The sequence below is a fragment of the Enhydra lutris genome, unplaced genomic scaffold (genome assembly GCF_002288905.1).
Source record: "Enhydra lutris kenyoni isolate GAN:26980312 unplaced genomic scaffold, ASM228890v2 scaffoldscaffold28, whole genome shotgun sequence".
Taxonomy (NCBI): domain Eukaryota; kingdom Metazoa; phylum Chordata; class Mammalia; order Carnivora; family Mustelidae; genus Enhydra; species Enhydra lutris.
In genome coordinates, this window is record NW_019154112.1 from 1,452,306 (window position 1) to 1,473,160 (window position 20,855).

The 20,855-nt window shown below is 52.1% G+C and overlaps 5 protein-coding genes across 7 annotated transcripts; 3 read left to right on the plus strand and 2 right to left on the minus strand.

The window, feature by feature from the left end:
- The first annotated feature begins 3,057 nt into the window (after window positions 1-3,057).
- Window positions 3,058-6,123, plus strand: LOC111152392 (lymphocyte antigen 6 family member G6F). The gene is made up of 6 exons (XM_022510920.1): window positions 3,058-3,115; window positions 3,903-4,232; window positions 4,312-4,575; window positions 5,559-5,714; window positions 5,896-5,962; window positions 6,099-6,123. The coding sequence occupies exons 1-6, from the start codon at window positions 3,058-3,060 to the stop codon at window positions 6,121-6,123; spliced, it is 900 nt and encodes a 299-aa protein (XP_022366628.1).
- Window positions 6,124-7,811: 1,688 nt separating this feature from the next.
- Window positions 7,812-9,438, minus strand: LOC111152422 (lymphocyte antigen 6G6e-like). Its single transcript, XM_022510934.1, has 3 exons — window positions 9,008-9,438; window positions 8,256-8,387; window positions 7,812-8,128 (listed from the first exon to the last, which is right to left on the minus strand). The coding sequence occupies exons 1-3, from the start codon at window positions 9,057-9,059 to the stop codon at window positions 7,812-7,814; spliced, it is 501 nt and encodes a 166-aa protein (XP_022366642.1). The 5' UTR covers window positions 9,060-9,438.
- Window positions 9,439-10,595: 1,157 nt separating this feature from the next.
- Window positions 10,596-12,830, plus strand: LOC111152393 (lymphocyte antigen 6 family member G6D). Its single transcript, XM_022510921.1, has 3 exons — window positions 10,596-10,668; window positions 10,751-10,897; window positions 12,607-12,830. Exons 1-3 carry the CDS (start codon window positions 10,614-10,616, stop codon window positions 12,828-12,830), a joined length of 426 nt encoding a protein of 141 aa, XP_022366629.1. The 5' UTR covers window positions 10,596-10,613.
- Window positions 12,831-13,682: 852 nt separating this feature from the next.
- LOC111152520 (lymphocyte antigen 6 family member G6C) lies at window positions 13,683-16,572 on the minus strand. Its single transcript, XM_022511007.1, is given in 4 exon segments — window positions 13,683-14,378; window positions 14,755-14,865; window positions 16,373-16,499; window positions 16,501-16,572. Coding segments are annotated over 4 exon segments (525 nt in total). The 3' UTR covers window positions 13,683-14,163.
- Window positions 16,573-17,973: 1,401 nt separating this feature from the next.
- On the plus strand, window positions 17,974-20,410 carry LOC111152374 (megakaryocyte and platelet inhibitory receptor G6b). Of its 3 annotated transcripts, XM_022510896.1 has the most exons (6): window positions 17,974-18,034; window positions 18,249-18,596; window positions 18,750-18,840; window positions 19,195-19,235; window positions 19,375-19,454; window positions 19,584-20,410. In XM_022510896.1, the coding sequence occupies exons 1-6, from the start codon at window positions 17,974-17,976 to the stop codon at window positions 19,686-19,688; spliced, it is 726 nt and encodes a 241-aa protein (XP_022366604.1). In that variant the 3' UTR covers window positions 19,689-20,410. The 3 variants fall into 3 exon arrangements, with proteins under 3 accessions (XP_022366604.1, XP_022366605.1, XP_022366606.1); XM_022510897.1 differs by lacking the exon at window positions 18,750-18,840 and having other exon boundaries at window positions 19,195-19,237; window positions 19,358-19,454; window positions 19,584-19,688; XM_022510898.1 differs by lacking the exons at window positions 18,750-18,840; window positions 19,195-19,235 and having other exon boundaries at window positions 19,584-19,688.
- The last annotated feature ends 445 nt before the right edge of the window (window positions 20,411-20,855 follow it).

A 20,855-nucleotide genomic window follows, 5' to 3' on the forward strand; every position in this document is an offset into this window, starting at 1 on the left:
CCTTCAGCTCAGGTCATGATCCCAGCGTCCGGGGATCGAGTCCCACATCGGGCTCCTTGCTCAGCGGGGAGCTTGCTTCTCCCTCTGCCTCTGCCTACCACTCTGTCTGCCTGTGCTCATGCTCTCTCTCTCTCAAATAAATAAAATCTTAAAAAAAAAAAAAAAGAATAGTGTAACACAGCGTAGAGAACCTTTGAAATAGTAATACTGTTTCTTATTAGAGATTCAGGTTTGTTTTCTTTTTCCTTGTACCTTACACCCACATAAAATATACATTCTTTAGCTTTTTATTGCAGTAAACACCTATACAGAAAAGTGCGCCATTTCAATATTCCATATACTCACTCAGCCTCCAGATCAAGAATACATTATACCACATCTACAAGATCTTCCTCAAATCACTACCTGCCCCACCAAGGGTAACCACTATCTTTATTTCTAAACTCATAGATTAGTTTTGCCTAATTTCGTATTTTACAGAAATGGAATCATACAAATCATGCCCTTTGTTTCTTGCTTCTTTTACTTATTATGTTACTTTTTTCTTAAGATTTTATTTATTTATTTGACAGAGAGAGATCACAACTAGGCAGAGAGGCAGAGAGAGAGAAGGGGAAGCAGGCTCCCTGCTGAGCAGAGAGCCGGATGCGGGCTCGATCTCAGGGTGGAGATCATGACCTGAGCCAAAGGCAGAGGCTTAACCCACTGAGCCACCCAGGCGCCCCTTGTTACGTTTGATATAGTCTTTGGTATGAATAGAATATTTAATCAGAAACAATTTTAAGGGGGCACCTAGGTGGCTCAGTTGATTAAGCATCTGCTTTCAGCTCAGGTCAAGTTGGGCTTTCAGTGGGGAGCCTGCTTCTCCCTCTCCCACTGTCCCTATCCATCCATCCCCACCCGCTTGTGCTCTCTTTCTCTCAAATAAATAAAATATTTAAAAAAAAAAAAAAGGAAAAGGATTTTAGAGTTAAAAAAACACCCAATTCAGGGACACCTGGGTGGCTCAGTGAGTTAAAGCCTCTGCCTTCGGCTCGGGTCATGGTCCCAGGGTCCTGGGATGGAGCCCCGCATCAGGCTGTCTTCAGCAGGGAGCCTGCTTCCCTTCTTTGCTCTCTGCCTACTTATGATCTGTCTGTCAAATAAATAAATAAAATATTTTAAAACAACAACAACAACAACACCCAATTCAAAGAGATACAGGCATCCTTATGTTTATAGCAGCATTATTTACAATAGTCAATATATGGAAACAGCCCATGTGTCCATTGATTGATGAATGGAGAAAGAAGATGTGAGATACATGTGTGTATACACACACACACTCGCACACATATCTCTATAAAATATTATGCAGCCATAAAAAAGAATGAAGTCTTGCCATTTGCAATGATATGGATGGAGCTAGAGAGTATAATGTTAAGCAAGATAAGTCAGCCAGAGAAAGACAAATACCATATGATTTCAGTCATATGTGGAATTTTTAAAAGATTTTATTTATTTATTTAACACAGAGAGAGCATGCACAAGAGAGCACACGCTGGGGGAGCGGCAGAGGGAGAAGGACAAGCAGGCTCCCTGCTGACCAGGGAGCCCAATGTGGGGCTCCATCCCAGGACCCCGAAATCATGACCTGAGCTAAAGGCAGATGCTTAACTGACTGAGCCACCCAGGCATCCCCATATGTGGAATTTAAGAAGCAAAACAAACAAGCAAAGGGAAAAAAGAGAGAAAGAAACAGATTCTTAATTATAGAGAACAAACTGATGGTTGGGGGAGTGGGGGATGGGTGAAAAAGGTGATGGGAATGAAGGAGGGCACTTGTCATGAGCACCAGGTGATGTTTAGAAGTGTTGAAGCATTATATTGTACACCTGAAAGTAATAAAACACTGTATGTTAACTAACTGGAATTAAAATAAAAACTTAAAGGGTCTCCTGGGTGGCTCAATCAGTTAAGTGTCTGCCTTTTGGCTCAGGTCATGATCCTAGTCAGGATCCCCTGGGGGGCCTGGGATTGAGCTCTGCATTGGGCAGAGCTCATGTGGGGAGTCTGCTGCTCCCTCTCCTTCTGTGGTACACCCCCCTCACGTTCCCGCACTCTCTCTCCAATCAATAAATTTAAAAAAAAAATAAATAGAAACTTAAAAATAGATCAACCATAAATTTTTTTAAAATATTAACTTTTAAAAATAAATAACACATTTGGGGTGCCTGAGTGGCTCAGTGGGTTAAAGCCTCTGCTTTCGGCTCAGGTCATGATCCCAGGGTCCTGGGATCTGAGCCCCGCATCGGGCTCTCTGCTCAGCAGAGAGCCTGCTTCCCTTCCTCTCTCTCTGCCTGCTTCTGCCTACTTGTGATCTCTCGCTGTCAAATAAATAAAATCTTTTAAAAAAATAAAAATAAATAACACATTAAAAACTATTAAAGCTATATGAAGCTCTGCTTTGAGAATCCTGCCCGGGGTAAAGGGATTTGGTGAATTCTCCGGGCCCCTGTTATCCTGTTCCTTCAGTAGTAACTTAATACACTCATCAGGAGCTCAGAAGAGGTCAATGATATGCCAGGGAGCCGCAGGGAAAGTCATTCCAGATGACTTTATTTATTTATGGAGTATTGACTAGGTATGCAGTCTTATGCCCGGTTTTGTGGAAACCAACATGAAGACTCAGGTTCTTCGCTCATGGTTGGCATCTCTCCTAGGGTGGAGGAAAGAGCACAGAATGTACTTCCAGACTGAATGAAGGTAGACAGCTGTGCCCCCTTCTGCAGAGGTCTTTTAGCACAGTCTTTGATCTGTCTCTTTCAGCTGATGTGGAGTCCGAAGTGTGAGGAGATCCTCTTCAGAACACCCTGGACGGGTCTTTTCCTCCTCAGAACTGAAAGGTGGTGGTCACTTTTTCCCCAGTAAACATGAAGCTGGGCTTTATCTCCCCTGCATTCCCATCCCCTCAGAGGCCCATGTCACTCTAGACCAGGGAGTGTGGGACTGTATCTGGGTTTTGTTTCCTCTACAGGACACCAGGTCCTGGGCAAGAGAACTTGGCAGCCTGTCCCCATGGCGGTCTTATTCCTCCTCCTTCTGTTCCTATGTGGAGCCCCATGGGCTGCTGCAGGTAAGGAGGAGGAAGTGGGGGATTCTTTGGTTATTCGGAAGGTTGTAAGGAACTACTGCTGTTTCTCCTCAGAGGCCTGGGGAAGGCATTTGACTCAAGGAGATAGATTTACCCCAACTGATTCCCCCCTTCCTCTAATTCTGGGGAAGACCCAGAGACAATGAGGGCCCAGGTTATGTACAGTTTCTTCCTTTTTTTAATGTTTAATCTTTTGAAAATTATTAATTTATCAGAGAGAGAGAGAGAGTGCGAGTGAGCACAAGCAGGGGGAACAGCAGGCAGAGGGAGAAGGAGGCTCCCCACTGAGCAGGGAGCCTGATGCAGGCTGGATCCCAGGACCCTGAGATCATGACGTGAGCCTAAGGCAAACGCTTAACTGACTGAGCCACTGAGGTGTCCCTAATGTTTAGTTTTTTAATTTTGGGGCTTTTGTTTTGTTGTCTTTTTATTGTTGTTGTTGTTATGTACAGTTTCCTTTAGAAAATAAGAATAGATGAGAAAATGCGTCCAGAAAAGGAGAAAGGAGAGGAAGAGAAAGGGTCTTTGCCAACTATTCTAGCCTTTTTTCTCTTGTCTTCAGATTCCTTCATCCACTGGAAGAGAGGGGAGGAAGGCCCTACCTTCTCCTCCCCTCCTCACTTTTTCGTAGCTGTCACTTGAGAAAGTGCTCATAGCCAGACCCATGCTGGGGGAGTCCCCAGGAGGGGCAGAAGCTGGGGGTTGGAGGTCGAGTGGGAGCTGTTGATCTGATGGCGGTTTCTAGTCTCATACCATCTCCTCCCCACAGACAACATCCAGACCATCTATGTAGCCTCGGGGGAGGCGTTGGAGCTGCCATGTCCTTTACCGCCCACCCTGAGTGGAGACGAACTCCTATCCTGGTTCCACAGCCCAGCAGCAGGTTCCTCCACTGCCCTGGTGGCCCAAGTCCAAGTGGTCAGGCCAGCCCCAGACCTTGGGAGGCCCACCAGGGCATCCAGGCTCAAACTACTGGGGAACTTCTCACTGTGGCTGGAAGGGTCCAAGGAGGGAGATGCTGGTCGGTACTGGTGTGCTGTGCTGGGTCAGCACCACAGGTACCAGAACTGGAGGATGTATGATGTCTCCGTGCTCAGAGGTGAGTGAAGGCGTGTAAATTGGGGGCCACTGGGGGTCAGGAAGCCCAGCAGAGAACTAAGGTCCCTCTCTCCCCACAGGATCCCAGCTATCTGCGAGGGCTGCCGACGGATCCCCCTGCTCTGTCCTCGTGTGCTCTGTGGCCCCTGCCAGACACCTAGACTCTGTGACCTGGCTAGAGGGAAAGGGTCCTGTGAGGGGCCGTGTACAGTCATTTTGGGGTGATGGGGCTGCCCTGCTCTTGGTGTGTCCTGGGGAGGGGCTCTCTGAGTCGGGGGAACATAGACCACGAATCATCCGCTGCCTCATGCCTCACAACAAAGGGGTCAGCTTTAGCCTGACAGGTAAACTGAGGGAGGATTTGGGAGAGGATATTGCCTCTGGCACATTCTGCACCTGCTGGCTAGGGGAGGTGGACATGACTTTGTAATTGGCCAGATTTGGGTGGGTGGGGGTGATTTCTGGTGGAGCAGACCATCACCTGTAGGAAGAGGGCCTTTTTTCTCATTGATAATTCCCTAATAGAGAAGGGGGTTGTTTAAGCCAACTCTCTGATGGAAGAGACCATTGGCCAAAAGGGATGAGAAGGATTCTGGTGGAATACACCATTAATTACAAATAGGGTGATCTATGACTTTTATGGAATATCTCATAGCAGACATGAAGAAAAGAATTATTGATGGGGGAATTGTCTTTTGAAGTAAAGATACATGTGCTAATGTTATAATGGACTGCTGTGAGTGAAAATAGAAGGGGAAAAATATATGTAATTGTTTTAACAATTAGAAGTCCATTACCCACAGAAAGAATGCTACTGAATGTAGAATGACCCATTTATGAGGCAGTAGGGAGGAGCAAATGGACATTATTTTGGTAAGCAAAGGCCAATTAATGGGTCTTACTTCCCTCTACATCCTCAGCACCTAATACGGTGCCTGGCATTTGGTGGGCACTCAGGGAATGCTTATGGACTAAATGAGTGAAAGAAAGAATGAATTGGAAGGCACTACTTTTTCCTGAAAGTTTGGATTACTATTAAGGATATGAGGAAGAATTGCAGTTATGGCTGATGGTCTGTTCTGGAGTTAGCTGTCCATAGGTGGGTACAGGTATGTTGATATTTGCTACCAACAGAGGTTGATGGGGTCAACATGAGAGGCTTGAAAATGGGCAAAGTGGGATGGTAGAAACTAGGGACAAAGAAGCTTATGAAGTCTTTTGGTGGTAAGAGCCTGCTGGACTACAGGGGGAAAGCCTCTCTCTGGGGCATGGGAACAAACCCCTCTTTGCCTCCCTCCTTATCCCTGTTGTCTTGCCCTTACTGTAGCCTCCACGGATGCCTCCCCTGCCCTCTGTGCCCCTTCCACGGGCTGGGACGTGTCCTGGATCGTGATGCTCTTGCTCACAGTGGGTCAGGGGTTCACCATCCTAGCCGTCAGCATCATGCTCTGCAGACAGAGGGCCCAGGGGGCTCAGTGCAGAGGTGAGTCCCTCCCTCCCAGGGGGAAAGAAGAGAGCATGGTGTGAGTGGGTGGATGGCAGAGGGTTGGGCTCACATCTTGCCTCTATACCCTACCTTCTCTAGGGGAGGAGGTAGTAAGGAATATAGTTCTGAGTTATCTGGTGATTTCTCTGCTGCACCCCGTGTGGCTCCTTCTTCCCAGGTACCTCAATTCCTCAGTTCAAACCTGAAATCCAGGTCTATGAGAACATCCATTTGGCCTGTCTCAGGTGAGGTAACACTCCGGGGTGCAGGCTTAAATCCCAGAGGAGACTGGGGTTGGGGTGGGTATGGGGGCCCCTGTTCCTGAGGAGGTAGAGAATGAAAGTATCTTTAATCTGTCTTTCTGCTTCACAAAACCCACAGCCCACCTGCCCCCAAGATCAGATGATCTCCATGACATCTGCTGGAAGTGTGACCTGCTGTCCCTCTGGCCATCTGGCACCTGAGGCTTCTCCTGAAAACCTTGGCAAGGGGGGGGAAGGGCTGCGAGTGCTGCCCTACAGTCCAGCTGGTCTCCAGCAGTCACGCTGTGTGTGTGTGTGTGTGTGTGTATGTTCAGGGGCGCTGAAGGAAAGCAAAGTATTATTCTGCGATGTCACCTGTTGAGATCACAGGTGTGATCTCCTGTTTCATAGCAGCCAGTAAAGGGGTGGTCCTGAGCCCTCAGTACCATGGGACTGAGGGGAGCCCAGGGTGGCTGCCAGGGGGTGAGGAGGGGTGGGTATGGGCAGAGATGAGATGGGAGAATCCAGAGATTTGAGCAATTTTGGAGAGTCAGTCTCAGGGAAACCACTGGACAAATGGAGGCAACTAAAGAAGAGGGAAGGGAAGGGACTCAAGTTAGAGGAAAGAGACAGGCAGGGAGAGAAGATAACAGAAGCACTAGGTAGGAGGACTGAATGACAGAGAATTGGAAGAAGACTGAGTTGCCCTGAAATTAAGCCCGACCATCCCCCACCCCCATCCCCTCATCCCTGCTCCGTCTCATTCTCACAGAGAAGTGGAAGGAGAACACGCACCTTTAATCAGACCTCAGACTTCCTCACATGGACAGGGAGGGCACTGAGTCAGGATGGGGTTGGGGGGGGGGGGTTGCACTCCCAGCCACCCTCCTTATCCTAGCACTTCCTGTGGCATCCGGAGCCCAGCAGTGAGAGGCTTATCAACATCCTGACACCCTGGGAGGCCCTAGAGTCACATGCTATTTCTGGGGGTAGAGGGAGTGTCCACAGGGGCGGTGGGTGGATTCCCTAGTGGGGTGTGTGCTGGGCTATCTTTGAGCCATGGACAAGCCTGGGCTGGTGGAGCGGGGAAGGGCACCGATGCTCCTAACTGGTCTGTTCCCGGTCTCAGGCAGAAAGGAGCCAGTCTCCCCGACACACCATCACAAGCAACTCTACCAGACACCCTTTTGTGTGTCTGCTCAAATTTGGGCCTCACTGGAGGAAATCTTTCTCAGAAGTGTCACTGAAATCCTCCATGCTGTAGGGGCTCAAGCTAAGCTGTTAGCAAGAAGGAGGAGGCAAATGACACAGAGGGAGAATGAGGTGAAAGTTACAGTTCAGGTCCCAGCAGCCCAGCCCAACCCACCAGGCAGCTCTAGTTTGCTTTTAAAGAGAGAGAGAGAGGGAGGGAGGGAGAGGGAGAGAAAGAGAACACACACACACACACACACACACATACACACACACAGACACGGCAGTGTCCTAGACTCCCAGATAGCACTTTTATTAAATTTACTCTTTACAGTTCCCCCAAGAACCTCCTTCCTGAGTTCCTGAACTGCCAAATTAATCTTTCCTAGCAAGACTGTCCTCCTCACCATTCCTGATGACCCTTCAGTCCCCTTGCCTGGGACCCCCAGCTTCAACAAACCGCCTGCCTTGACCAAGACCTGGAGCTGAGATAGGGCATCAGCCGTGGGCATCTAGAAAAGACAAAAACCTAGAACAGGTATTGTTTATGAGGCAGGGCTCTGGACAGGTGCCTATCCAGGCTAGAGTGGTGTCCGCAGGAACCAGACCTTGGGAGGGGTCTGGGAAGGTGTGAGGGTGGGAATCGGAGTTCTCTACAGAATCAGGTTCTTGGGCATATCTCAGATGCAGGGGTCTCCAGGGCGGTGAGGAGCGGGGCAGGGTCCTGGGTTGAAGGCTGCAGATTGGCTTGAAGCCAGCGGAGGAGGGGACCTCCCCAGGTGAAGCTGGCTGCAAGGAGGAGCAGGGCGGCAAGTAGGGGGCTGGGGAGCGGCTGCAGCCTGATGGCTGTGTTGCACAGGTCCTGCTCACAGCAGTGGTGCCGCAGAGCGTAGGAGCGCGACCAGTAGGTGGCATGGCCCTGCAGAGGGCACTGGGCCCGTGGGAGGCAGCCCTTCCGCTCGATGATCTCATTCTGCTCTGTGGGACAGAATGAGAGAATGCTGAGGTCCAGGCAGGAAGGAGGTAAGGGCAGTGGGGCAGCAGGAAAAGCAAGATGGGTGGATGGAGACTGGCCTAGAGAAGGGCCATTGGGCCAGAGTCCTACCTGAGGTGCCAATACTGATGCCACAAGCTTCGTCGTCCTGACACTCGGTGGGAACCGGGTAGCAGGGTTTGGCAAAGCTGCAGGTGTAACAGCGGAGCCGACCTCGGGCAGGGGGCGGGGGCGTGGTGAGACCTGCGGGGGTTGGGGGTTGTCGGCGGCGGAGAACAGGAGAGACAAAGAGGCCTGTGAGAGGCTGGAGCCCAGATAAAGGAGAGAGATTCACGCAGAGAGGTGACACAGAAAGTGGGGAGAGGGAAGTGGGGAAAGGGAAGGAGAAGGGCAGACAGAAGTCGCGGAAGAGACACAGGGAAGGGAGGGGAGACAACTCAGGAAAAGAAAAATCACAGAGGCAAGAGGGATCCAGAGGTTGTGAGAAACACACAGATATGACAGAAGCCGAGAGAGTCAGAGGCGAAGGCAGAGAGTGACACCAAAAGCCAGACCCAGGAAGGCAGGGTGGCAGTGAAAAAGTTAAGCAGATGGTGCCCCAGACAGAGAGCAAATAAGAATTGACACTGACCGCAAGGTCCCCGCAAAGAAGCAAGAGGTGAGATAAGGAACAGGGGAGACAAAGGACAGAGGCATGTCAAGATGCTGCAAGGAAGAGAGAGTTATTCATTCTCAAATGCCTTGGAAAAGAAACTTCTGGTTCCACCTTCTCCTGGCCTGAGGCCATTCCCAGGAGCTCTTCTTTCTGAAGCCCATGCAAATCTCTGCTCAGCATCCCGCTTCTCCCACCTGCCCCCCCTTACCCAGTGCCCCACAGAGGAACAGGATGCACAGGAAGATGCTGGAGGGGCCCATGGCTGGACCCAAGGCTCAGGAGTCTGGGAGAATGTGATCTGCACCCAGAGATCCCTAGAGCTGGAGCATCTGAGCGAGACAGGGAGGGACCAGTAAACAAACACACCTAGGGAGTGAATCTGGCGGGGTGGAAACAGGACCAGATTCACCAGCCTGACGCAGTAGAGGCTCTGGTCCCGCAACTCCTATGTCCCACACCTCTCACATCCTCCCCGCCCCCTACTCGAGTCAGCTAGAGCCTTCGGGGTCTTCTCTGTGCTGTGCTTTGTGCTTTCAGCTGTGTCTGCCGCTCCAGAGTTCTGTCTGTCACCTTCCCCCTCATTCCTCCCCACCTCCCCTTGTCTCAAGCTGTTCTCGGCTCTGTCAGCTCAGTTCCCTGTCTTTGTTTGCTCCATCCTTCCCCTCTCCGTGCTTTGGAGTCTCTCAAGGTCACCCTCCTAGAAGGCCTGGCCCAGAATTGTTCCAGCGTGGTGTCTGTATGTGGAACCAACAATGCCCTCTCCCACCCTTCCCTCCACACAAAGCTCAGCTGCATAGGTGGGACCCCACCCAGCTTCACATCCCTTTGATCCCCCCAAGCCTCAACATTTGTACCCTATAATTATCTCTCCCAGTTTTACTACTGTGGAGGAAGGAATTAATCATGGGTGGGGCCAGAGGGACAGATGTGTTTCCACTGGGGGCGGGGGGAGTTGTTTCAGAAAGACTGGGAAGGAATGCAGGGAAAAGATTCAGGAAGTGATGGTAGATTCTGGAAAACTGAGGTTTATGACCTTGAGGGAGGAGAGCCTGATCTGGGGAATCAGAGCAGGGATGTATCAGGAGTAAGAAAGGGGAGGGAGGAGGGCAGAGGAGACAGATATCCTTTTTTTTTTTTTTTTTTCTTTTAATCTCAGGACCTCTTTATACTCATAAAAATTACTGAAGGCCTGAAAGAGTTTTTCTCTGTGTGGGTTAATATTGGTATTTACTATAGTATTTACTATATTCAAAATCAACACAGAGCATTTTAAGTAGGTTTATTCGAAAAATAAAAATAATAAATCTATCACATGTTAACGAAACACAGTTTTGTGAAAAGTAACTTCTTTCCCAACAACACAGAAAAGGACGGTTGCTCTCCACTTTGGGGAATTACATAAAAGACTGAATAGAAGATGGCCCAGTTGTCACATGGCTTCTGCCCTTAGGCAGTTGCGACCTGTTGTTTTGATGATAGTACGTGGAGAAAAGCCAACCTCCTGTAGGTATGCAAGTGGGAAAGGAAGACCATTGAGGACCCTCTGGCCAGGAGTTCTGGGGCCACAGCCTGAGAACCGCTGCTGAGGATGGAGCCATCTGGGGACTCCAGAGGACGCCAGGAGCTCTTTCTGCTGCTGGGGGGGGGCGGGGGGCCTCCCTGTCGCTAGTGGGGCCCCAGTGCCTGCTGGAGGAGATTCTTTACTCCCTTTTTATTGCCCTATAAAGCCCAAGGCAAGGGGGATATAAGGCTGGCGGATCAGGGCCAGGGAGGGGGGTGGGAGAGAGGTGATACTGACATTGCTGGCAGACACAATGAACTCTCTACTGGTCGGGGTCCTGCTCAGCACCCTGTTGGGGTCTGCCCTGGGTAAGGAGGCAGCCAAGCCCTGTCCGCCTCTGCCAGCTGGCTCCCGGTCAGCCCAGGTCAAGCGCCTCTTCTCTTCTGCCAGGAACCCGCATGCGGTGCTTCGAGTGCAAAGGAGATTCCAGCAACTCCTGCAAAGAGACGGTGGCCACCTGCGGGGAGGGGGAGCACTGTGGCTTCCTGGAACACAAGCCCCAGCCTGGCCCTGGGCAGAACAAGCTGTCTGGAAACCGTGAGTCCTCAGCTTCTCCCCCTTCCCCCAGCCCTCCCCTGCTCCCAGGCTCAGTCTGGCTCCAGGCAGATGGTGCCATGGCAGAGTAGAGAGCTCTGGAGCCCCTTCTGGCTCTGGCACTGAGCCCCTCAGCAGCCCACTGTCCCTGTCACCTCCTCCTCTTAACTCCCCAGAGTCTCAGAGGCCCATTCACTCCTAAGTCGTTGAAAAAGTTCTGTCCCTTGAACGCAGGGACCAAAATATTAAACCAAACTTGCAGGTATTAGCTAAGGACTGGGGTGTGTGTGTGTATGTGTGTGTGTGTGTGCACGCGCACATGTATACGATTTTGAAATAATTTTTGATTGACAGAAAAGTTCCAAAAATAGTAGAGTTCCTGTATGTCCTTCACCTCTCTTCCTCTAATGCTAATATCTAATATAACCATAGTACAATGATCACAATCAGAAAATAACACTGGTACGATACTGTTAACTAGGGGCACTTGGGTGGCTGAGTGGGTTAAGCTTCTGACTCTTGATTTCGGCTCAGGTCATGATCTCAGGGTTCTGAGATCAAGCCCTGAGTTAAGCTCCTGGCTCAGCAGGGAGTCTGCTTCAGGATTCTCTCTCCCTCTTCCTCTGCCCCTCCCCCCTGCTCGCTCACTCTCAAAAAAATAACTCTTTCAAAAAATACCAACTAATCTACAGACCTTATTCAGAGTAGCCAGATGATCTAGTCATGTCTTTTTTCTGGTCCTATAGCCAAACCAAATGAGAGTTCATCAACCGCTTGCAACAGCAAGCCAATAAAATCTGACACAGAGCTTCTGCAGTGAAGAAAAGTAGGCTATTTATTAGTGTGGTGTCACCCAGGAGAATAGGGAGCTGATGCTCAAAAGCCCCACCCCTTCCCCCTGACAGCTGGCAAGTGAGAGATTTTGAGGGCAAAATTGGGGCTAGGGGTCTTCTGAGAAGGTGGGCTCTGCTGACTGAACCCCCATGAGGTCGTGCTAGCAGGCGCTGTGGTGCCACTTTGTCTGGTCCCCCAGAAGTCTTTTCTATTTCAACAACCTTGGAATCTAAAAAATTTCTTTATTCTCCATGTTAGACATTTCATTAGGCCCAACCAATGATTGTGTCTTTAGAATAGTGCTGATTAACTACTTGTCCGCAGGTTTCTTTGAGTGATAAGCCATCATTCCTGTCCCTTGAGCCTAGGCTTGTGTGTTCATTGACCGGTCCAGCTGTGCCTGAGGGTGACAGGACATGGAGTGTTCATTTTCCACCTGAACTGACAAGAGAGATGTTGGCTTCAGTCCAAACCAGGATCCCGCCTTGCATTTAGTGCTCACGACGTCTTAAGTCTCCTCTGATCTGGGACAGTTCTGCTTCTTTGTCTTCCATGACCTTGACACTTTTCAAGAGTCCCCATAAGTTATTTTAGAGACCATCCCTCAATTTACATTTATTTACTATTTTCTCATAATTAGATTGTAGTCATGGATTTTTGGCCAGAACAGGACAGCGAAGGGAGATCGGCCCTTTTCAGCACCTTTGAATCAGAGTGCTAGCAATGTCAGTGTTCATTTTGGTTACTTGGTTTCATGGAGGTGTTTTCTGGAGGGGACAGAGAATCCCTCCGGGCTCCTGGAAGTCACATCCGCTCTACCCTAGAAGGCAAGTCCTCAAGCCAAGAGTCCAACACCGCAGTCTTGTTTTTTCTCTCAGCCTCAGTTACCTTGATTCATCACTATCGAGCCTGTGTGGCAGCCCATCACTGCAATCAAGTGGAAACGGAGTTGGTGGGAGACGTGACTTACACAACCCACAGGGAATGCTGCGTCGGAGACCTGTGTAACAGCGCTGTGGCAAGCACCGTGGCCCCGCCATGTGTCTTGGCTACAGCAGCCGCCGCCCTGGCCTGGCTCTTGCCAGCACTGTGGAGAGACTAGTAGGCTGGGGCGGGAGGAGCAGGGGAGCAAGGGAACAAAGGAGAGCTGAGGTGAGAAGACAAACAACCCTCTGTGAGCCATTAAAATCTCTCCACCACTCTAGAGCTGACTGGAAAATGCCATCTATCTCTCGCTGATGGGAGGATTGCAGGAGTATTATGCGGCCATCCATGTTCTAATTACCAAGTGTCAGCGGACTTAGTTACAACAGTGCACTCCTTTACCAACGGACCCCCAAAGGACAATGGAGAATCTGCCCTAAGTGACCCCTGGGGCCTATTGCTAGGGAGAATCTTCATTAGCAGTGAGGACCACTGAGCGGGGGGAGTGGGCTCTGGGCTGAATGGGGGTCACCAGGAACCAAAGAACATGGTTGGGTTTCTTCCCCTTTCTCCCATTTGCAACTTGGTTCTCAATGTGACTCTATAGGATTGAGAAAGGAAATGGAAACACAGTGATGGGAGGGTTGCTTGCTGCCCTGCTTAGTAATGGGGCCAAGTGAGGCCCTTGACTCTAACCTGCTAAGAGGGTCCTGTGTTCCATCCCCATGCAGCTCTCCTACCCTTTAGGGGGAGCCCTCAAGTCAGGCCGCACCTCCTTCTTGGCAGTACATCAGAGGTGTGGCCTAAATTTGGGATAAGGATTGTTGCTCCAAACACTGGACGCGTATGTCAACCCCAGACACAGGAAGGAAGAAGGATGGAGGCCTGAAAAACCCGTTTCTCCATTTGCCCCAGCCCAGCCTCCCAGGGAAAGTCCCTGGAGGATTCTTGGGGAAGGGCAGGAGCTGAGAGTGTTATCTCCCAAGAGGGGGGCCTCTGACGACAGGTTTTTTGACAAAAAAACACACAGTTTATCAGACATAGACATTTATTACTCAAAATGCAAAGAGGCAAGCATGGGGATGAGGTACGTATGGACCGAGGGTTTGGGGAATCAACCCCATACAGTGAGGTCATCAGGTCCTTCCTGGGAGCCTTTGCAGGGGACAGGACAGAAGTCCCATTTCAGGCCCAGATCTCCATCCCTCTCTGAGCTGGGCGTGGTAGAGTGCAGGACGCAAAGTGCGGAGCTCTTCTGGGACCACCGGAGGATCTGGGATGGTCTAGAGGGATATAGGGACGGACTCGGGGGAAGGTCAGTGGAGGATGTAAGGTGGAAGGATGGGTGGGGAGACCGCTGTCTAATTACAGAAATGTGAAGAGCCTGGAGAAATGCTATTCTGAGTGAAGGGAGTTAAGGAGAGACCAGTGTAGGGAGCCGGGGGACAAGGAGACCTAAGGCTAAACTCAGGCTAAGGTAGGTGGGAGGAGGGACAGCTATGGAGTGAGTATCAGTGCAGCAGCCAGAGGCCAAGGCCGGCCACAGAGGTGAGGAGGATGAGGGCCAGGGCTGGGGTGGGCCGAGGAGCTGGGCTATTGCAGTTGTCCTTGTTGCAACAGGTGGTATTATAGGTCAGGCCCAGCTTGTGGTTGGTTTGGTTGAAGGTCTCCCGACAAGGCTCTTCCGGTGTGCCACATCGAAGGTTGGAGAAAACCCACATCTTACCTGAGGGTAGGAGAGGACCGTGGGGTCAGCCAGCACGGGTGCCTGGCATGCCTGTGTCCCCCCGCCCATGCACCAGCCCAGGCTTCCTTCCCTACTCTGCCCCTGCCCCTCCCCTCCTTATCTATTCTCAGTAAGTCTGACTGTCCTTCTGCACTTCCGTCCCCCACCCCCTCACCCCAGTCTTGGTCCTCGGACTTGTTGCTGCCCACAATCCGTGTAAAGTCATAGAATGGTGCTGGCATTTAAGAATACTTGGCCAAATATTGTCCTTTCTGGGACTGTGTGTCCCATTGCAGTCTGAGCCACATTTGGGCCTTGGCCCTTGCCATAGAGTCTCCCACCAGCCCCCTGTCCCTACTAAAGAGGGGCGTGTTACCGAGGTACACATTTGTTGTCAGGCACTGCTGTCCTGGTTCCAGGCGGCAGGACTGCCGGTCGACACAGCCCAGCACGGGGACCTTGTAGCAGGAGTGACAGCGAATGTCAGCTGGGAAGACACAAGTCAGGCTGAGGGGATGGGGTGTCTGACTCACCTGGGGACCAGCCGAGCTGTGGGGTAGGGTGGAGAAGAGCCAGTCAAGTAAGTGTTCTGACCTGTTTGGTTTGACAGTGACCGAGCAGGTGAATGAAACAGAAATAGTGGAAGTGGGTGAGGGTGGAGTTGTTGCTCTGTGAATGCCTACACCTTAAATATCGTCCTGCACCCCACCCCATTCGGGGATGAGTCAAGAGGGGCAGAGCTACCAACAAAAACACAGGGCCAGGGATAGATGGAATGTGAGACTACCGTGGGCAAGGAATGGAGGAGGTGGGGGAAAAGGTGAAGGAATTCAGAAGATGTCACAGACGGAGACTTGAAATGAGAAGAAATACTACAAATAAAAAATCATGGCTCTTGGGGTGCCTGGGTGGCTCAGTTGGTTAAGCGTCTGCCTTCAGCTCAGGTCATGATCTCAGGGTTCAGGGATCCAGCCCCACAGGCTCTCTGCTCAGCAGGGAGCCTGCTTCCCCCTTTCTCTCTGCAGCTTCCCCTGCTTGTGCTCGGCTTGATCTCTCTCAGATAAATAAATAAAATCTTAAAAAATAAATAAATAAAAGTCATGGTTGCAACACTTGTATCAGTGGCTTGGGACTTGAGGCTGGCAACAAAACCACCTGTGGCCAGCTTTAGCGATTTACTCTCCCCACCTGGTACCACCATGAGGGTGGGAAGAGGAACCAGACCTGAGGGATCCTCTCCAGCAGCATTCAGACAGAAAAGAATAATATCTGAGAAGCAGATGGTCAGGTGCTGTCTGAGCACCATTCCATGATGGAGAGGGGGTGGATGCAAAAAGTGTCACCCTCCAGGCTCCCACCTCAGCTGATTCTAGGCTTGCGTGAGCAAAGTTTGGTGAAGGAAGGGTTCAGTCCAAGGGCAGAGGAGCCCAGTGACTGCACCTCTGTGAAATAAATCCACTTCACCATGGGGGTGAGCAGCCCTGGCATCCCCTCCCTAGAACCAGGCTATCTCCCCAGTTTCCCAGGAGGTTCTAGGAGATCACTGGGACCCTCCAGAAAGCTGGTGTCCCTGTGAGTATGCTCTCCGGGGAAGAGCAGGGGTGAACTAGGAAAGGCTATTGCTTGAATGACTGAGAACAGAATCTGGAGGAGGAGGTGGGGAGGGTGGGGTGTACAAGAAGCCCCAGGCTGGACGCGTAGGTTTCTGGGAGGACTCTGCTGAGTGCAGGTGGTGAGAGGACAAAGCAGTAAGCTGGGTTTGGTCGTGGAGTGGGGGACAGGGGACCTGGAGCTCTGGCAGGTTAGAAGGGTAAGTCTTGGAGGTGGGGAGAAGCGTGAAGGAGACATGGGTCCTTGAGAAATGGAGCAAGGACCCCGTCACAGGAGAGCTGCGCCGGTTGGAGCTAAGGGTATTTGAGATCCCAAGCAGTGGGCAATGGAGCACAGTGGGTGGGAGAAGGTGCAGAAGTCCCTGGGGGTCCCCCAGTGCTCACCTGAGACCCAGCAGAGCAGAGCAGACAGGATGAGCAGCAGAAAGCCTTTCATGATGAGGGTCCCCGGGGATGGTAGCAAGTGCAGCAGCTGACAGAGTAGAGTTTCAGGGATCCAGCTCTGGGAGTTGAGTGGCCTTTTTGGAATTTATAATCCCAAAGGTCCCTCCCTTCCCTGCCTCTGGTGGCCCCTCCTTCCCCATTTATACCCTGATGACCAGGGGTGGGGAGGGACTAAGCAGAACTGGGTGAGGGAGTAGGGATGGGAGAGAGAGGTACTGGAAGGTAGGCACACTCATGGCCAACTCCATTTTGGTTCTTGGTTTCAGGCCAAGACACCCTTCCTGGTTCCCAGCTGACAGCCCTGTCCTCACAGTCCTCTGAAAAGGCATCACCGAAGCCCCTGTGACATTACAGCGGCTATGGTGGCAGCACCTACTGGTTCCGGGAAACGGATAATGGGGTGTAGCCTACACTCATTGCCCAATTTGGGTCCTTGGGGGGCATTGGTAGGGGCGCGTGAGCAGAAACTGAGGACAGAAGGGGCTAACTTCATCTGGATTCAGCCTTGACATGGTCTTCCCAACCCCTGCTCAGCCTCAGGATGAAAGATGAAAGATTCGTGATGTCACCAAGGGCCTCTGTGATGTCACAACAGCAAGGACCTAGGCTGGGGCTGCCTGCTGAGGTGCTGCCTTAGGCCCTCAGAAGGTTCTGGGAACCTGCCCTGGCTAAACCAGGGCTTGGCCTGGCCTGGGCGAAGGCCGATGAAGTCCAGGGTGTGGGGCATGTGGCCTGTTCCAAAGTGTCTCCCAGACCAAAACCTGCCAGTTTGGGTGGGGCACCATTGGCCAGGAGGGACAGCGTGGGCACAGAGAGGTGAAGGAGAAGCTAGAATAAGAAGTTGCAGTAGTAACAATAATGATGAGCACCCAGTGCTCCTATGTGTCAAGCATTGTTCTAGGCATTGTAGGTGTATTACTTTTTTAAATTTCTCAATACTCTAGAAGGTAGGTGCTTTTTTTTTTTTTAGGATTTTATTTATTTATTTGACAGAGACACAGCATGAGAGGGAACACAAACAGGGGGCGTGGGAGAGGGAGAAGCAGGCTTTCCTCGGAGCGGAGAGCCCAAAGTGGGACTAGATCCCAGGACCCCCGGATCACAGCCCGAGCCAAATGCAGACGCTTAACGACTGAGCCACCCAGGCGCCCCAGGTAGGTGCTTTTTATCCCTGTTTTACAGATGAATGAACAGGCCCAGAGAAGTTGAACGATTCTCCCACATCACTCAGCTAGTAGATGGCTAAGGCAGGATTTGAACTCAGACAGCCAGGATGCTCCGGGCCACCGCTACCCCGCGGGAGTTAAAGTACAGGAAAGTGCTTCCATAACCAGCAGAGCACCACTTTCAACTGAGTATTGTCTGAGGGCTGAAAGCGAGCCAGCGAGGACTCCCAGAGGGATCCGGCGGCTGGTAGCCCCGCCCCGCTCTTATCAGAGCCCCCAACCCGTGCCCCCCCCAACCTCCTCTTCCCGAGTTTCCCTCTGGTCTCTCCTCCGCTGATACACTTGCCTCCTATCTCCACCACATACATCCCAGCCATGGCTCTGGTTCTGCAGCTACTGCCGCTGCTGCTGTCAAGGGCCCAGGGAGACCCCGGGGGTAAGCCATCTTCCCCCAGGAAAGTTGGGAGTGGGCGCGAGGAAAGACTGAAGGGCGGGGGATGCTGGGGAGGGGAGGGTTGATGTGTGGGGGATGATCCAGGCTGGTGGGAGCGCAGAAGAGAGGGGAGAGAGAGGAGACGGGAATGGGGTTCGGGAGTGGGGTTAGTCTAGCCCTGTGGACTTGCCCTAACCCCTGTCCCCTCCAACCCCAGCTTCACTGGACGGCCGTCCCGGAGACCGGGTGAATTTCTCCTGCGTAGGGGTCTCGCATCCCATCCGCTGGGCCTGGGCGCCTAGCTTCCCTGCCTGCAAGGGCCTGTCCAAAGGACGCCGCCCAATCCTGTGGGCCTCCTCGAGCGGAACTCCTACTGTGTCTCCAGTCCAGCCCTTTGCTGGTCGCCTACGTGCCCTGGACCCCAGTATCCGGCGGCTGGAGCTGCTCCTGAGCGCAGGGGACTCAGGCACCTTTTTCTGCAGGGGCCGCCACGAAGAAGAAAGCCGTACAGTGCTTCACGTGCTAGGGGACGGGGCTGATTGCAGGGCACCGGGGTCTACCCATGGTAGGTCCAGGCCTTTGCGCCTGGGACTTCACTCACACACCCTTGGGAGGGAGAGAGGCCTTAGCGGGAGGTTTCCTGCACGGGAGATCTAGTTCTCTGTCCTCGCACCCCTGACCTTAGTATCCGTCACCACCCTGTCCTCCATTCACCCAGGGTCCGTGAATCCCCAGCTCCTGATCCCCCTGCTGGGCGCTGGGCTGATGCTGGGAGTCGGGGCGTTGGGCGTGGTCTGGTGGTGGCGCAGGTGAGTACAATGGGCGGGGCCTGGTTACATGGGTCGGGACCGGAGGCGGGCGGAGTAGGACCAGAACCTTCGCAGACAGAAGCTAGACCTAGAGCTCCGGCGTGTGGTTTATAGAGGAAGGGGGCGGAGGAGGGAGGTCACCCCTTGGGCCGAGGCCACAGGCTGGTAGGCGGAGCCCTGGCTAAGGAGGCGACGCTAGAGCCGGAGCAGGATCAGAGCGTGGGCGGAACTATCTGTGGGGGTGGAGCCTAAATTGTGTTGCGGGTCTGAGCCTTTGAGTTGCTGGGTTGCTGTTGGCCCCGAGGAAGACGAGATAAAACTGGTGGCTCTCAAAGACTTATACATCCGTTACAGACGATCACCCCCGCACCCGCCTCGACCACTCCCCAGATTTGGTGAGACTAACCACCCCATTTTTCTACTGCTCCCATACTTCCCGCCTCTCAATTCCTGAGTCTGAGCCCTTGCTGGAAGCAGAATGTTGGTCCCTTTCTCTCCATTTTTCAGCTCTGTTCACCACTCCCCCTCATATAGATCCACTCGCGAAAGTCAAGCCCCAGAGGCCAGTAAAGGAGGAGGAGCCCAAGACTGCAGGGGACCTGGACCAGGAGGCGGTAAGGGCCTGGCGATTGGAAGGGGGTTGGACCCAATCCCTGAGAAGAGTGGACTGAGAAAGAGAGAGACCTGAATCCCCCAGCGAGTCAGACTTCTGAGACTCTCCTGCCTTCCTCCTCACCTTTCAGAGCCTGCTCTACGCAGACCTGGATCATCTGGCCCTCAGAAGGCCCCTCCGGTTGTCCCCCATGGTCCCAGCTGATGCCTCGACCATCTATGCGGTTGTAGTTTGAAGGGAAGCCCTTATTTCAAACCTCACAAGCTGAAGGTTCCCAGCTCTCCACAGCTCCCCTCTCCTTCTCGGCCCCTCACCTGGCAATGGATGCACCACGGGACAGAAATGAGCACTAGTATGGGAGTCAGGAGCCCTGGGTTCTCTGCTCTGCCACTGATCTTGCTCCTTCAGTTACCCCATCTCTCCTATAACTTTCACATCTTCTTCACCACTGGTGCCCTCTCTAAACCTGATCAAGCCCTGTCTCCCTATCTTAAGACATCAACAAGTCCTAGATAGTTGTCCTGTCTCTTCCCTCCCCTGCACAGTCCAGCTCTTTGAACCAGGGGCCTACACTTTTTCTTCTCCTTGACTCCACTCACACTGCTCCTCATCTCTCCATGAGGTTGCCAGTGATGTCCTAATGGCCACGCCAGTAGAGTTTTTAGTTGGTCTTTGGTTACTTCCTTCTTTAATGCTGGCATCTTCCCTTTGGACTCCTCTGCCCTCCTCCCTATTCCCATGGTATTCCCCACCATTCTAGGTTCGTCCCTTTATCTGACTTCCCTCTCTTCTGGGAATCTGGCATTCACAGCCAGTCCTCAAGCCTCACCTCTGCAAACAACACTCAGAACTCTCTCCAGCTCAGATCTCAAGTAATGAGATTTCCCATCTATCCCTGGGACAGCCCTGCCTGGTCAGCCATAGACATTCTTCACACAGCATATCCCAAACCCAACTCACTGTCACTCACTTCATCCTCCTCTGTAGTCTCTCTTGATCAACCAGTTGCCTAAGCCAGAAACTGGGAGTCATGCAGACCTCGTTCTGCTCACTCCCACACAACGAACCAAGTCCTGTCTTTCTATTTTAATGTCACTGTGAAATCCATACCCTTCTTCATGCCCAGGGCTGCCACCTGAATATACTCTCCTCATTTCCTCCCTGGTTGACTCATAGCCCCACCTCATCCTCTTGCCCCTGCCCTCCTCCCTGAAGCCAGAGGGGTCCTCCCCAAATGCAAACCTCCTCCTCACAACCTGTATTCCAGAGTTGCAGGATGTCTTTCCAGGACCTTTTCTTGGACCCATGGGCCTTGGCTTTGGGTACAAGGTGCTGGCAGCACTCTGCCTACCTTCCAGACTTGTCTCTGGCACTCCACATGTGCACAGCCTGCCAGCCTGGG

Excerpts from the sequence above, each read along its gene's own strand:
- LOC111152392 (XM_022510920.1), top strand. The coding sequence starts at position 3,058 with ATGGCGGTCTTATTCCTCCTCCTTCTGTTCCTATGTGGAGCCCCATGG. Across the intron at positions 3,116-3,902 it reads AGCCCCATGGGCTGCTGCAG|ACAACATCCAGACCATCTAT; the intron begins GTAAGGAGGAGG and ends TCCTCCCCACAG. Across the intron at positions 5,963-6,098 it reads ATCCATTTGGCCTGTCTCAG|CCCACCTGCCCCCAAGATCA; the intron begins GTGAGGTAACAC and ends CAAAACCCACAG.
- LOC111152422 (XM_022510934.1), bottom strand. The coding sequence starts at position 9,059 with ATGGGCCCCTCCAGCATCTTCCTGTGCATCCTGTTCCTCTGTGGGGCA. Across the intron at positions 8,388-9,007 it reads GTTCCTCTGTGGGGCACTGG|GTCTCACCACGCCCCCGCCC; the intron begins GTAAGGGGGGGC and ends CAACCCCCGCAG. Across the intron at positions 8,129-8,255 it reads CATCAGTATTGGCACCTCAG|AGCAGAATGAGATCATCGAG; the intron begins GTAGGACTCTGG and ends TCTGTCCCACAG.
- LOC111152393 (XM_022510921.1), top strand. The coding sequence starts at position 10,614 with ATGAACTCTCTACTGGTCGGGGTCCTGCTCAGCACCCTGTTGGGGTCT. Across the intron at positions 10,669-10,750 it reads CCTGTTGGGGTCTGCCCTGG|GAACCCGCATGCGGTGCTTC; the intron begins GTAAGGAGGCAG and ends CTCTTCTGCCAG. Across the intron at positions 10,898-12,606 it reads GAACAAGCTGTCTGGAAACC|CCTCAGTTACCTTGATTCAT; the intron begins GTGAGTCCTCAG and ends TTTTTCTCTCAG.
- LOC111152374 (XM_022510896.1), top strand. The coding sequence starts at position 17,974 with ATGGCTCTGGTTCTGCAGCTACTGCCGCTGCTGCTGTCAAGGGCCCAG. Across the intron at positions 18,597-18,749 it reads GGCACCGGGGTCTACCCATG|GGTCCGTGAATCCCCAGCTC; the intron begins GTAGGTCCAGGC and ends CCATTCACCCAG. Across the intron at positions 19,455-19,583 it reads GGGACCTGGACCAGGAGGCG|AGCCTGCTCTACGCAGACCT; the intron begins GTAAGGGCCTGG and ends CTCACCTTTCAG.